The 14,664-nt window shown below is 44.6% G+C and overlaps 1 protein-coding gene across 1 annotated transcript in view; it reads left to right on the top strand.

Moving 5' to 3' along the window:
- Window positions 1-14,664, top strand: part of plxna1b (plexin A1b) — a 119,147-nt gene that overhangs the window by 56,677 nt on the left and 47,806 nt on the right. The window contains exons 8-9 of the mRNA XM_068742625.1: window positions 2,465-2,579; window positions 13,101-13,301. Coding sequence (XP_068598726.1) covers window positions 2,465-2,579; window positions 13,101-13,301 — 316 coding nt within the window. The remainder of the gene's footprint in view (window positions 1-2,464; window positions 2,580-13,100; window positions 13,302-14,664) is intronic.

Raw genomic sequence — 14,664 nt, 5'->3', positions numbered from 1 at the left:
AGCCACTTCCAAGATAATGATGTTGAAGAGTGAAAGGATGTAAGAACCCACGGACAGGAGAGAAATAACTTTAAATGTCCCTAAACAGCCCCAGGTGGGGCTTTTGCATTCAAAGGGCTTGCAGCGAGGCTGAATGAGAGGTTTGAGCTCCGACGGCAGCGTGTGACGAGGGCCCCCGGTAACATTAAAGAACCAAAGGACGAGCAGCGGGAGCTTGTCAGACATTGCCCACTGCTAGTTTTAGGTGAAAACATAATGGCGCCGGCTGTAATTTCAAAGGACGTAATCATAAAAGTCACACACGTTTGAGAGTGGTTACCTGCTGATATTTTGCTCATTATTTCAAAGTCACTGATCCACTAACAAGGTTGATTTGACGAGAATAAAAAGAAAGTTCTGATTAAAAAAACCCCGCTGTTGTCAGGACTCGGTGATCGGTGACAGATGTGGTTTGTAGTTGTGAGCTCGTGGCCATACGTTGGGTCGTGTGTTGCACTTGGATCTGGATACCTGCTGTGTTATTCTGCATTGTATTTTGATGAGCACTGATCTGTTGGTGGGCCCTTAATAGAAAATGCAGACTGACATTCAAATAGTAATTGTTGCCGAGCGAGCAAACACAGCCAAGCCACACGATGAGCTCTGCGATCGAGCCACGAGTTCGTTTGTCTTGAATCATTAATTTGATCTGCTCTTTTGTTCAGCGTTGACACCCCGTCATCTGTTTCCTACCAACTCACTTGGGACTAAACCCCTATTTCTGCTATCTGGGGCAATGGGCACCCTATGCTCGCCCTGGCCCATGAAGCCAAATCACGTTTCCTCCATTTGTTGGAAGCATTGACTAATCTGCTATTTGCTCTCATGTGGAATTAAGAGGCCTGTTATTTCTTTAGCCACACATCCCTCATTCTAAATGGACGGCTTCTCTCGGCACAATGCTAAATTGGTCAATTAAAGCGGCAGTGGGATTAAATTAAGATGCAGCCTCTGATCTCGCTCAAAAGGAGGGATCCGTCCAGAAACGATCACTTCCAGTGGACGCAGAACAAATGAGGCGCCCTAATTGATCCAAATGAATCAGTGTCAGGGTTTGATGGAATCGTGTATGGGCTCCATCATCCAGCACGCTGTAGCGCTCTAATCTTTCATTCAATAACGGTTATGGTTGTTTGTGTCCTAGCCAGGGTTAAAGCTCACTCTAGAGCTTCTCAGAAGGCTCATAACATTTCAAATGTTCTAATAATTCACGTACAGCAGACGTCCTCCATCAGCCTGCATGAGAAGCAGGCTTATTGGCACAATAAACCACATGCTCAGAAAAACAGTAATAATACTTGAAACTGAAGCGCTGTAATAAAATGAACAATTTACTTTAAAACTCATAAAAGTTGCATCAAAATGCTGCACACACAAATTAGATTAGAGGTTGTGTTGTATTTCTCAAAGGCTGCACAGGCTCGCCAGGTGTCCAACTAGATGTAACTACACACACACACGTTCACTTCCCAACTTCGAATCAAATGTTTCCTCCCTTTCCGACGAGGCCCCCTGCACAGATACTGCAGGCTTCACCCCCCTCTTCTCCCGTCTCTCCCACGACGTCTGCCATTTCCACCTCTCCCTAGGAAATCCACCTGCATTTGATCTTCCCCTCTCTTCTTTCTCCCATCTTTCTCTTTCAGCATGTCTATCTGCGCCTTGTGTCAGCTAAAGCAGGTGAATTTTAAATGGATGAGCGCTATTAGCCCCACGGATGAAAAGGATCTTTAGACAAAGAACGGGGGGAGAGCTATTTAAAATGAGATGGCCATGAATGAAAGGGATGTATGGAGCAAGGGAAGAAGGGATGGAGACAAGGGCAGGGCTGAATGAAAGAAGAAAATGATACAGCAGAGGTACAGAAAGAGGTAAGCAGGGAAATATATGAAGAGTGTAGGCTCTACTGTAAGCGCATCCACCAATCGACAGCGACAAGCATATGGGTAATGATGAATGGAGGAAGAAAGACGAGACACCTGGCAATAAGAATGGAACATAGGAGGCTGGAAGTTTACACGACGAAAAGAGGATTCCTAACAGGATGGGAAAAACGTTACATTTTTGAGTAATACATAAAACATTAAGTTAAAAGCAAAGCAACTTCAGACTTCAACATATTTTGGATTGGTGTGTATTTTGTTTCATTTTGATTTTTTTGATGCGAAACTATTCAGGTTTGTGAAAGTGTGCAAGAGTCTTCAAATGTGTTTTGTTTGGAAGATGTTTTTCCAAAACAAAAATCAAAATCCGTTTGTATCGCGATTTACGCGTGTATTACAAATTGTAGAAATGTCGCACGTCATGTTGACAGATCAGTGTGAACGGTCACAAATCTCATAGACCTGCAAATCGCACCTGATTGTATGTTGAACGGGCTATAAAGTAGTTAACCCTTTACCACCTCCCCTCCTCTCTGTTTCAGCTGCCTTTCCTGTGTGAACGGCTCCTTCCCGTGCCACTGGTGCAAATATCGCCACGTCTGCACCCAGAACGCCAACGACTGCTCATTCCAGGAGGGGCGCGTCAACATTTCTGAGGTAGGGGGCATGCTGTCAGTTAATTTTCTTAACCCTAATGGAAGGAAAAAAGGCTGGACCAAAAAAAATGCTCTAAGCGATTATTACTACTTTTTAAATGTTTTATTATTGTTTTCCTTGAAAATGTTTATCTATAGATTTAAGAAAACCCCCCCTGTGGTGTGAGCCCACAGTGAATGCTAGGTCATTCTCCAGCATCAACGACTGCTGTGGCTTCTCCCCAGGGTTTCTTCCCATCAGCTGTGTGTGTGTGTGTCTGCTGCCTGGATGTGTAGTAGTGGTTGTTGGCACGGTGACAACAGCTTGTGTGCTGCGCAGCAACGATTCTGTCGTGGCCCATAAGGCCATAAGCAGGCTGCAATGAATGACTGTTCATAGAAATGCTGCCTTGTTCATACATATCTGAATGCTTGCATTAGCATAAATGCTAATATCCATTCTGCAGAGCGGTGACTGCATTTGGCAACATGCAGAGCAAAACAATTATTTGTCAGTTGCTTGATTAATATGAAAACATTCGTGATGGGCTCACAGCTCGCTGTCATACACACCAAACGCAGCCTCACATACTAACGGCCTGAGCTTTGTCTGATTACGCAAATAATACACATACGTACACTTTAATTCCATCCTACCTTCTTATAGTTGCAGTATTACTCTTATCTCTATCCAGATTACAGCCCCCACTTGCTGGCTGGCCTGAATCGCTAGCCTTTATTAATTGGCCGACTTCTATCCAATTACTTCTATCTTAATCTCTTCTTACAACCTGCGTTGTGTAGAATCCCAAGCACCAGTACGCTCAACACATCTTCTGTGTCCATCCAAAACAAGACATGGACCCAGCCTTCACGCCTCATGGAGCTAATGTTAGCGGATTAGGGTGCCCATCTGCAAGACATGGTGGTGGTGGGGGGGGGGCACTGGCTAGCACGCTCTGAGCTGAGAGAGGCCAGAGGGGCGACGGATGGATAAACAGGAAACGGCTGCGGTGACGAGAGGGGAAACATCAGGATCTGGAAGTAAACATAAACTGCGTAATAATATCAGTGAATGACAGGAGAGGACTCTTGGGTAGTAAATGAGGTGTAGCAAATATTTGTAAGTACTATGTCTTTGCACAGGCAGATTTAGAGGTATGTTGCTGTAATGTTCTGTCGCGTTTCTGGTGCGCTGCGATTTGACAAATGGCTGGAGAGGGAGATGAAAAGATTGGAAGAGGAAGAGAGTGACATCAGGAAGAAAGGCAGATAGACCGACCGCCTGACGACAGCATGTGGGCCGAGCCACTGCGCAAGAAACCAATGACCACATGCTCCAATGAGAATCTATCATCTGCAAACACGTATACACACATACCAACACGGACAGCACTTTGTGTAGTTGGTGCACAAAAGTGTAAACATTCTTGGCAGGGACACACACACACACACACACACACACACCCACACACACACATGCACACAGTCATTTATCATCTTTCTTCTAGCTGCCACATCTATTAGTTGCACTCTCAATGCCCCAGCAAGTGCAGCTCTCCCTGTAGACTGGACTCCTCCTCCTCCTCCAAAGATGCAACTCGCTCTCTTTCTTTGCTTCATTCACTCGCTCACTCGCTCTACCGCATCTGTCTTCATCTACTCATCTCTCTCCCTTCACCTTGGTTCTCCTGTGTGTGGATTATAAAGAAAGGAGAAAGAGGACAGAAGTATCCCTCCAGACTGGTGCAGTGACAATGGGTCAGCATGTCGTCGTGAACTCTGACCCTTGATTTTGAGCTCACACAATCTCGAATCTCTTATCAGTGTTTTTTCTTTCCTGGCATAGAATTGCAACAATTATTATAAAACATATTTGACAATTGAACATCAAACATTTATTCCTTTCCATCTTGTTTTCCTCTTCACAATTTTTTTCAGTTGTATCTGAATCCTGTGTTGCCATGGCGATGCAGAGGCTCGGTATTTTGTTCTTTAGAACTTCTCTTTGTGCCATCCTTCTTGCACCCTTCTTGCACTGCGCTGGCAATCTGTAAATTTCTTTGAGTCGCGGCGCTTGTATAGGTATATCAAAAATGAATCAACAATTTCTCCGGAACTTAAATAAATTCAGAGCAGCAGGACAGAAAAATGCAGGAGTGACTTTATAATAAAAACGGCGGCTCTGGGGGTGGAGCAGGCGAGGTTCCAACCGTGTCCTCTGCATGTCCACTTCGAAACCCTCCGACGGGGCAGGGCTTCGAATTAAAAACCAAAAATGTATATATTTATTTATTCATGTTCCTCTCTTCAAATCTCTTGGTCATAATTTAATTTCCTCTCTTTTGTGTCTCCTTCCTCCTCATTTCTTCTACATCCCCTGAGAGAAATTGTTCTTCTGAGACAGCGGCATGAAGAATGCATGCGTGGTTCCGGGCGGGTGGACTCGGCTATGCTAAGACACGCTGATGTGTTTGTTGTGCTGCAAAGGGAGGCTCAATCACTCCAGCAATCAAGGCAGCAGTTAGCTTGATTGAGATTTGTTAGTTTGCCTCTTTTATTTTTTTCCTGAACTCTGGCTGTTACTTTTTTACTGATTCATATTTCATCTTTCTCCATCTTCTATTTTTAGTCTATTTTTTTGCACGTCTTCCATGCACTCCTCTCCTCCCCTCTCAGCAATAAGCACAATATTTAAAAATCAGTCTTAATTTCACTAATTGTCTTATCTTGAGAAAGCACACACACGCAGCAAAAGGATGAATATTAGGCACCTCTTTTTTATGTTCTCATTTTCAATAAATAAGGGAATATTTTTCGTCTTTTTCATCATCCCTCCCTTTTTGGTTCATTTTTCTTCCATCACATCAGCCAAATCATGTTTTCACAGTGTCTTTCTGTCCATTCACACAGCTGGACAACTTCCACACTTCTATTGGTGCCTCACCTTACGAGGAAATGTTCCACGTAAGCCATTTTTACTACAATGTTGATCAAGAACATGGGTGGAGGCTGGCTGTAATATCCCACATGAAGCTCTCCAAAACAACGCAGTCTCCCCCAGAGCTTCATTTATTCCACCGATGACAAACCAGATGGACAGAGGTGCTGTAATTGAGACCAGATGCAAACAGAAAAAGAAAGGGAAGAAAAAAGAAATAAAGTCAAGGGCAAGCCAGTAATGAGGAGCAGATTCCATCAATGAGTGACACGTTTTATTTTCCAAATGCAGTCCATGACTGAGGGAAAGATAAAAAGAGGGGAAATGGAAGCAACCTGTTGAGGCTCCGGCCTTCCTCGCCAGACGGAGTTTATTCTGGCTTTGGTTGTCCAGCGTTTAACACTTGGTTCAGGTTTGGTTGAGTGGTACCACGTTCAAACACTCCTCACAGCAACCCGCCCGTTAGCTTTCTCATGTAACTTCTCAAACACTTATGCAATAACCACAATTAAAAGTAAGCCCTTTTAGTCAGTGTGTGTGTGTGTGTGTACACGCGCGCGCTTCCCACACAATCATACTGGGACCAGGAAGGTGAAAGGCTTGAGATGTGGTTGCCGTCTCTGGATTGGATCTGCCTCGTGTGTACAGATACATGGAAATGTTTCCTCCTCTCTCCCGTGCTATTTTTAGCCTTTGTGTCCCACAGCTTATCTACATTTTTTATATTTTTTTTGCTCTCCTCCAGCTCCGCCTTTATGCGTTCTTTAGAAGACTTGCCGTCAACTACCTCATGACTTTGAAGCGTCTACACATCACGCGATAATCGTGCTCTGACAGAAGGCAGGGATTTTGGGTCACCCTGAATGGGAGACACCCAGAAGTACGCTGGAGTTACACTTATGGGTGCAGTCGAGTTAAGAGTTAAGAGCAACAAAAGGTGTCGCAGGTTCTAAAGTCTCTTCCTTGGACTAAATGGTTGAAATCCTTATTTGAGGTTAGGAAAATTCACGGCCACACGCCGCTCACTGCTGGCAAAAACAGCATCAGAGCTAGTTTATTCTCTCCTTGATATAATTCCGTGTCACCCAGAAAGCCCACTGATGCGCTGAGAATTGCTCAGCTATGTTGACATGCTGTCTTTTGCAATGAATACATTATGAATCAGTGGAGCTTCACGGAGAGCTAATGTGAAGCCGAGCTTTCTACAAACGTGCGAACAGCAAAACGACGACACGGTGGATGCACGGCGCAACGCGGGATGTACACAAGTGTGTTTCTGGGTGTCTGTCAGTCACAGGTCCTGATGGTTTCATTATTCAGGCTGGATTAAATCTTTATTTCCACTGCCCTTGCATTCAGCCACAAATTAATATTTCACTTTCACCGTGAAGACATGTTTGTGTGTCGGAAAGAGATAAATGCAGAGTCACACAGAGCAAGAGATGACGGCAGTTGGAAACAGATAATTAACACTCCTAAAGCCAAAAGAAAAGGGGAAAACACAAAAAGGAGAGTGATTCAGAAACGGAGCAACTTCATGGATGGAGAGGCACAGAGGAAGTGGAGACGTAAAGCCTGCAGCGCGTTGCGTCATCGAATCTCACAATCTCCGCCGTCATGTTGGGGTTTTTCCACCATGATGATTTAGTCATGTGACCTGCGCTGGTTTTTATTCCACACCTTTATAGTCACACTCCCATGGTCCTCCACATATAGGGATAGGGTCGGAAGCTGTTACTATTGGTGTGCTGGATATCAGTAATTTCCTGCCATAAAGACTATTAAAGGCTTTTGCTTTTCTCAATGAATAACATTATTTTAAGAAGCGAAGCATTATGGATCTGTGGGGATAAAGTGCTGTCATGCTCTTGCCTTCTCTGAGCTGCTTCTGAGGTTGAGGCTGCTCATATGATGCTTTTTGTTCACGTTGCAAAGACAATCTTGACCCGAGTGATTTTGGTTGTTAGGCTCTAATTCATTATAGAAGAAAATCCCCCACAGTGGGCTCGCTGTCAGTTTGTAATTCAAGTATAATCGTTAAACTTCTCCACTCTATATTCTTTACTGACAATCCTTTTATCCGTTGAGGTGTAGAGATCCAAACTGGCATAACCGGCGAAACGGTGGGCTAACTCCTCGGTTAAGATAAATCAGGGTGGCACATCTAGAGATTGAATCAAAAGTTCAGCGCTCTGTGAAACGCTGCATGTAGAGAGGAGCCGCAGCCAGGAGAGCACACCTCTCTCTGAGTTCAAGGCTCGCCTTTGAAAGGCTGGAGCAGGAGGTTTGATTGTTGCTGACATATCTGGGTTAGAATGACAACGGGGGGGTGCCAGGAGTCCCACCCTGCCCCCTTTAATCTCTCAAAATCTATAAGAAGAAGAAAAAAACAGAACCTCGGGAACATTCCTGCTGCCTTTATTGTTTTGCAGCTTGCTGCGCCGTCTGTGTTGAGAGGATAGAGTTATGTAGGTTTGTCACCTTCCTTGTAAGTCAAGGATAAGGGATTAGGAAGTGAAATCAACATGTATGTGCCTGTGCTGCATCAAAGAGCAGCACAGGGATGTTTGGGAAGGACATGCATGCAGGCAGATTCAGTCCAGCTCCGGCTCGCTGAGTCTTTGATAATCCACGAGGAATAACGTTCATGGCACGCCATCCTCCGCTGCTCGAATTCAGACGCTCCTTTTTCCATTTACTCCTTATCCTTTCCCGCCCTTCTCTCCCTCTCTCTCCATTTCCTCTGCATCGGCACTCTGCTCAGAAGCATAGGCAGTGGGCGGACAATCTCTCAGTCCCTTTCAAGGTTCAAAGTAGTTCCCTTTCTTCCTTCGCTTCCCTCGCTTCTGCACTGTTCTACGTGTCGCCACCTTATTAAATCTCTCTCTCTCCCTCTCCTTCTCTTCCTCTCTGCGGGAGTAAGTGTGGGATTGGTTGCGGAACATCTTTCTGGTTTCTGCCTCCTAATGAGGCTGCCTCAGCGTGCACGGTGTCTCCCTCACATGCATTTGCTTTCGTGTGTGCGCCACACCCTGCAGCACGTACAGATATTCGCTTTTAATAAAGGTTGCGTGCTTCTTTACACGTAGTCGTGTCTTGTGGATATTAATCTACATTTTGCATAAACACAGCGACACACACACTTCCATCATGCATCACATGTCATGTAATGCATGATACCATACTACATGGCTTCTATTAATTATGGTTGGTTGAGGATATAAATTATGACAAAAAAGTCATGTATCAGAATGTACTCAAATACATTATTTTTATGTCACCATGAACAAGCCAGCCTTGTTGAAGCTGCCTAGTTTGTGACAAAAGCACCAACCCTCCAGTACGTGTGAACGTTTGCCTCTGAGATACCGTCATAGAGACATTTTTCCATCATGTCGCCCAACACTGTAGCCTTCGGCTTCCTTCCCTCGTCTTCTCTGTCGCCGGGATGTAACTACACTGCCTGTCCGGAATGACAAACGGAAGTGAGACTGTTGGACTGAGTTTAGGTCCAACGGTTACAGAACACAGCGCTGGAGAAACATTCTGAGCGGCTTCACTTACAGAGCAGCTTCACTCAGTCAGAAGACAGAAGAACCAGGTCCTGCAAGTCGCTGTAGATGAAAGGCTGAGCGCCTCTCAGCGTATATCGAGACATGAATGGATGCATGATTGTCAGGATTGTTGGCGGGACTTTTAGACGAAGGTTGCAGACATCTCTTTGGTTTGCTTCGTGAGACTTTTCTCTCTCTCTCATTTTCTCTCACACACCTTCATGTATGTACCAGTGCACCCCCCCCCCCCCCTCCCTTGCTTCTTTGAGGCCATCTATCCCCACCCCCACCCCCCGGTTCCCCATATCTCTTTACTTCATTATTAAACATGTTATTTTTTCTCCTCCCTGATCTATAGTCCCATATCACAGAGGCAGCCAATTAATTATGGATGGACTTGGGGAGGTGGGGGGGGGGGGGGGGGGGTTGAGAGGGATGGGGCATCTCAAAAAAGCGACCAGACACCAGCCTCATTACAGATGCACAGTGTTTTTGGAGCTTTATTAATTCAGGTCTTGTCAGGCTATTCCAAAACAGTCAGAAGTCTGATGACTTTTGAAGCCGTTAATTTATTTATATCGCATCCTGCCCTCCGTCATCATCCCCGATGCCTCGCTCTCTCCTACTACAGTGCGTCCTGATCCTAATGTCCAGTATTCTACATATCTGCACACACACACCTCAGTGTTATTATCTGCTCTTTGCGGCTGTTCAAAGCTGTTTTGCTCTCTTGTGATGGAGAGGATCTGATTCGCCAGCTGAACAATAGTTTAATTTATTTGATATGGAATGAGGTGGCGTTGCTCGCGTCGGCGCCCCTTCTAAATGAATATCTGAGAACGGGCGTGAAAGACAGCTGCTGTTTTTAAAATCACTCGCAGCAACAGTCAATCAGAACTGGCTTCTGGGTGTTGGCAGTAAGGTGTCAAAAAAAACTGATCAAACATTCTATTACTGTCAAAAACTATTATTATTATTCATTATAGTTGGCTTATTTTTGTCTCTAGAAAATATAAAAAGTCATGCATCTACCGCAAATATATTCAGAGTGAAGCTATTTCCTCTAATTCTGTACGGAAGTGAGGTAATATATGCGGAACATCTTAATAAATCTAGCTATTTATATATTCCTATGCTGTTAACAAATGAGACGTGTGGCACCAGCCTGAGGCGGCAAAGCTAACAGCAGCTGTTGAACGAAGCCAGACACAGACCGGTGAGGAAAAGCCCGCTGGCCTCCTGGCTTTCAACAAAACTCGACACTTGGATGTCCGCCATCAGGAGTGCGCACTTCGTGACGCATTCTCTCATTCATTCACGTAAAACCGAAGTACAAAGGCAATAATTTGCATTCGGATCAAACCGTTGGTGAGATCTTACTTCAGAGTTGATGTTCGATTATAAGCGCAGGATGAGCCGAGTCCAGGAAGAACTTTAGATTTGATAAAAGCTTTTTCTGTGTTTATTAATTTGAAACAATAGAGCAGGTGATTTCTGTGCCTCCTTTTTGCTGAGAGGCTTCAGCTGTATAGTTCACGTCCTTTTCAGATGCACGGCTTAGACTTGAGCTTAATTCACCTGTTGATTTCCTCCAGCGCTCACGCCCTCTTAACCAAACACACCTTCTTCACCGTCTCCTCTTCCTCTGTTGAGCTCTTGAATTCAACCAAATGGACCCGTCTGGACAAGAAACCCAAAGCTGAAATGGCCTTGCAGATAAAATGAGGGCGTGAAAGGAAAATAGAGGCCGGGAGATCTTTTCTAGTTTCAAATACCCCCCCCCGGTGAAATATTGTTTCAATGTACTTTGAATTTTATGACTCAAATGCCGATTTTGAACCACTTTGGCATCTGAAACAAATACTGATGAAATAGTTTCTCTCTGCAGAGCACTTTCCCCTCCATATAGTCGTCTTCTACTTCCTGCCATCTCTTTCCCAGAAGCTCTCTCCGTCCCGTCTGGGGAGCAGTAAGATATTACATTTGAGAATCCAGTAGCTTTATGTTCTCTAAACTCTTGCAACGTGCCATCAATAAACTATCGGCGCTGGTTCACTTGCCCTTTTAATTGGAAGTCTTTGGTATAATGTGCTTATTGTCGAGCGTTTTAATATCCCATTGATAACCATGTTTATGTTGCATATGCAATGACTGTCTATTTACTCGACTTATTTCACATATATATTCCCTGAGACGATGATACAAAGAACTGCATGAATAGGAAACTGATTCTGAGGCTAATAGAGGGATGACCTCCAACTGAACTTAAGCATCAGCGTGCTTCTTTTTCAGAATCTTTGTTGCACAACAATCAAGCTTTTCTTTTTTCTTATTCTGTTCCATGTTTTTTTGTTTTTGCTGCTTTGACAGCTTTTGTTTCTCTATAATTTCACGTTGCTCTGATTCCAATTTAAGTCACTACCTCTTATTCTCCCTTCACTTCCCCTTGCATCCTTTTTACTTCCGCTCCACTCTATCTCTCCTCCCCTTACTTCCTTAATTTCTCTCTAGCCATCCTTTGTTCCATCCTTTCTCCTCTACTTCCCAGCTGACTCCCCTCCATTCCTCTGCTCGCCCACCCTCCTCCTCGTTGATTATACATCAGGTCTTCTCTACCCTGCTTCTTCCTGCTATAGTATTCCCCGCTCTCATTATGCACGAGTTTGTGTGTGTGTGTGTGTGTGTGACACACAAGGCCAGGGCTAAGCAGCCTAATGAACAAACTCCAGCATTGTCTTCAGGCCTCAGGGACCCACTGCAGCTTCTAATGTACAACATCTCAGAGGAGAGGCGGGGAAAGAAAAATTTCACTGACAAGGAGCCAGATATCTACCTAAAGGAGACGATGCAGCAGGAAGTGAAGCAGATCGCGTCTGTGGGGTTTTGTTTTCGGCGAATATTTATTTTACACTTGTCCGGTTCACAAAGCATTTCTGGCATCGTATTTTCCTGCCCTGCTCTCTGACGAGGCGGGTATCACCCCAGCATCCTTCCAGCTCTTCTGCACATAGATCTGACATAGTTTGAACCTGAAGACGGGCAAATATTCATTTATGATTTTAAGCTATTATTGAGGTTGCTGTTTAAACCCAAGTGCAATGTGCCTTTCATTTACTTATTCGAGGAATCTTTGACTCAAGCGTGTAGTTTCCAGGCCGTTTCATGTCCTGCCATACACATGTCTGGTATTATGTGTGTGTGTCCCAGCTGCAGCAGCGATCAGCTTTGTTATCCATTTGGCTGCAACAATTACAGCAAAAGGCGGATTGGTTCCACCCAAGCTTTTAGTCTTGTTGTGCAAGTTCTGTCACCCACCCACCAACCTTCTCCTCCTCCTCTTTCTCCCTCTCTCTTTGCCGTTTTTATGTGCTGGAATGTTCTGAAAAGTATACGTGCACAGTCAAGAAATACTACACGCTGAGTAAACTATCCCATCTTATTCTGCTCAGTACATTGAATTCAAGCGAGAATAGATGCACATTAATTCTTCTAGATGCTTCTAGAAAGCTTCCCCTTTTTAAATCTATACAACGATCCCCTCCAGGGGTGTTTACTCCAGTGGATGGGGCTGCTTGCAATCAATACGCTCTTGGCCCTGGCCATTATCAGTGACGGTCACACATGGCGAGGCGAGATTATGCAGCTCCTTTTCTCCTCTCCGCGTGATGTAACAATGCAGCGCTGTTATGATGTGTCGGGTTTCATCAGGTAGATCATCATTTGTGAACTTTGTCCAAAAGGCGTCGTTGTTGAAGCAGCTGCCATCCAGCGTTGTGGCCTGTAACACGTGTCGCAGAGAATCTCTGCACAGCTGTTTGTCAGAGTGCTGAGCAAATGTGGCGTGAAGTCAGCGATGAAAGCCAAGCCTTCCTCCCTTTATTCCCTCCCCAATCTAATCAACAAGTATTCCACTTCATCCTCCCTCCTCTCATCTTACGCTGTTTGCTTGCTTGATTTTCTGACTGTATTGAACAACCTGTCTTGCTTTGAATTTCCCCTCTCCATGGAAAAATAATAATAACCAAGGCTCCATTTTTTTGTTCTGCAGGACTGCCCTCAGATTCTTCCTTCAACCCAGATCTACATTCCCGTTGGGGTGACCAAGCCAATCACTTTAGCTGCCAAGAACCTGCCACAGCCTCAGTCGGGACAGAGGAACTATGAATGCGTCTTCCACATCCAGGGGGAGACCTACAATGTCCCTGCACTGCGCTTCAACAGCACCTCCATCCAGTGCCAGAAAACAGCGGTGAGTAAGAGATCTGGTGATGCCTTTAGAAAAACAAGGCGTGAATGGGTGTAATCCTTTTCTTTGTATTCGTTTTGGTGCTCACTAATGTTATTTAATAGAGTTGTGCAGGTTTTTGGTTTTGGTGGTCCCGTCTGGCGCATGAGATTAAACCGGTTTAATTTCATGCTTCATGCAGACATGAGGTCTGGAGGACTACGGCATAATTAACGGACACATCGTAGCCTGTCCTGTACATTTACTGCCAAATTGATAGTTTGCTGCTAATCTTCTTTCTCTCGTTCGCTTGGATGCTCGCCAAATTTATTGCCATTTGCTCTTTGTCTCCCACTCAGTCACACACTGGTATTCGCTGCCCTCTCCAGAAGCTAACAGTATGCTGCTCTTTAAAGCGTGTATCGCTCTAATCTGAATGTGGGATTTGTAGGGTTATCACAGTTTAGCAATGTTGACTCATTTTTTTGCACATGCTCATAAATGATTTTAGCTGGTCACACATATATATTGTTACAGGAAAATTGAAGTAAAAGTGTTGGCGATGCAATTTTGTCTCGGCCACAAACAAAAAATGTATATAATTGGTCTAAATCTAAGAACAAAGCCCCGACAGCGTATGGGGTTAGGGTCATTTGGCAATACTCTCGTCTTAATCTATGTAACTCGGTAACTGAATCATGATGCCAGTTAGGACATTGAGTCAGTCGGGGTTTTAAATAATGGCCTCTAATGGCAACTAATGACCACTTTGGCCTCCAACGTGCTCGCTGTCCTGATGGATCACATTGTGCCACATGGTCTCTGGTTAGATAAATAAAGCTAAAGTAATGATCTAATACTGATATGGCCACATTAAAGTAAAGCTTAGTGAATAGACAGTGACATCTAGGGTCTGCGCAGACGCTACTGCTGGATCTGGTCCATTCGTTTGGAGCGAAGCTTAAAGCATAGCCTAAAGCAGAAAGGCTAAACCTGTATTTGGTAAGAGGCTGCGGTGTGGTCACGTGTTGAACCACAATGGTCGACCATCATGGTTTGTTCCACACCTCTGTGTTGTTGTCTTTTAATCCACTCCACTGTGTGGCTGGCAGGAATGTGCTGTGGGTGTAATATTCAAATGGTCTCAAGGATGTTTTTTACTCTAGTTTTCTCTTAAGAATTTGCTTTGGCATAAGATTCACAGGCAGGCATAGGGCTTTGTGTGTGTGTGTGTGTGGGTGTGTGTAGGTGTGTGTGTGTGTGAGAGACTTCAAACGAGAGAGACAGATAAGAGTCTAGCTAGCGTTGTGCTTCACTGAGGCTGAAAATGTGAAGAGGAAGTCTGTCTCTGAACCTCGTTGGCAGTGAATTGATCATGTTTACACCT

This window comes from Brachionichthys hirsutus, chromosome 8, assembly GCF_040956055.1.
Source record: "Brachionichthys hirsutus isolate HB-005 chromosome 8, CSIRO-AGI_Bhir_v1, whole genome shotgun sequence".
Lineage (NCBI taxonomy): Eukaryota > Metazoa > Chordata > Actinopteri > Lophiiformes > Brachionichthyidae > Brachionichthys > Brachionichthys hirsutus.
This window is presented reverse-complemented; position numbering and strand designations above follow the sequence as displayed.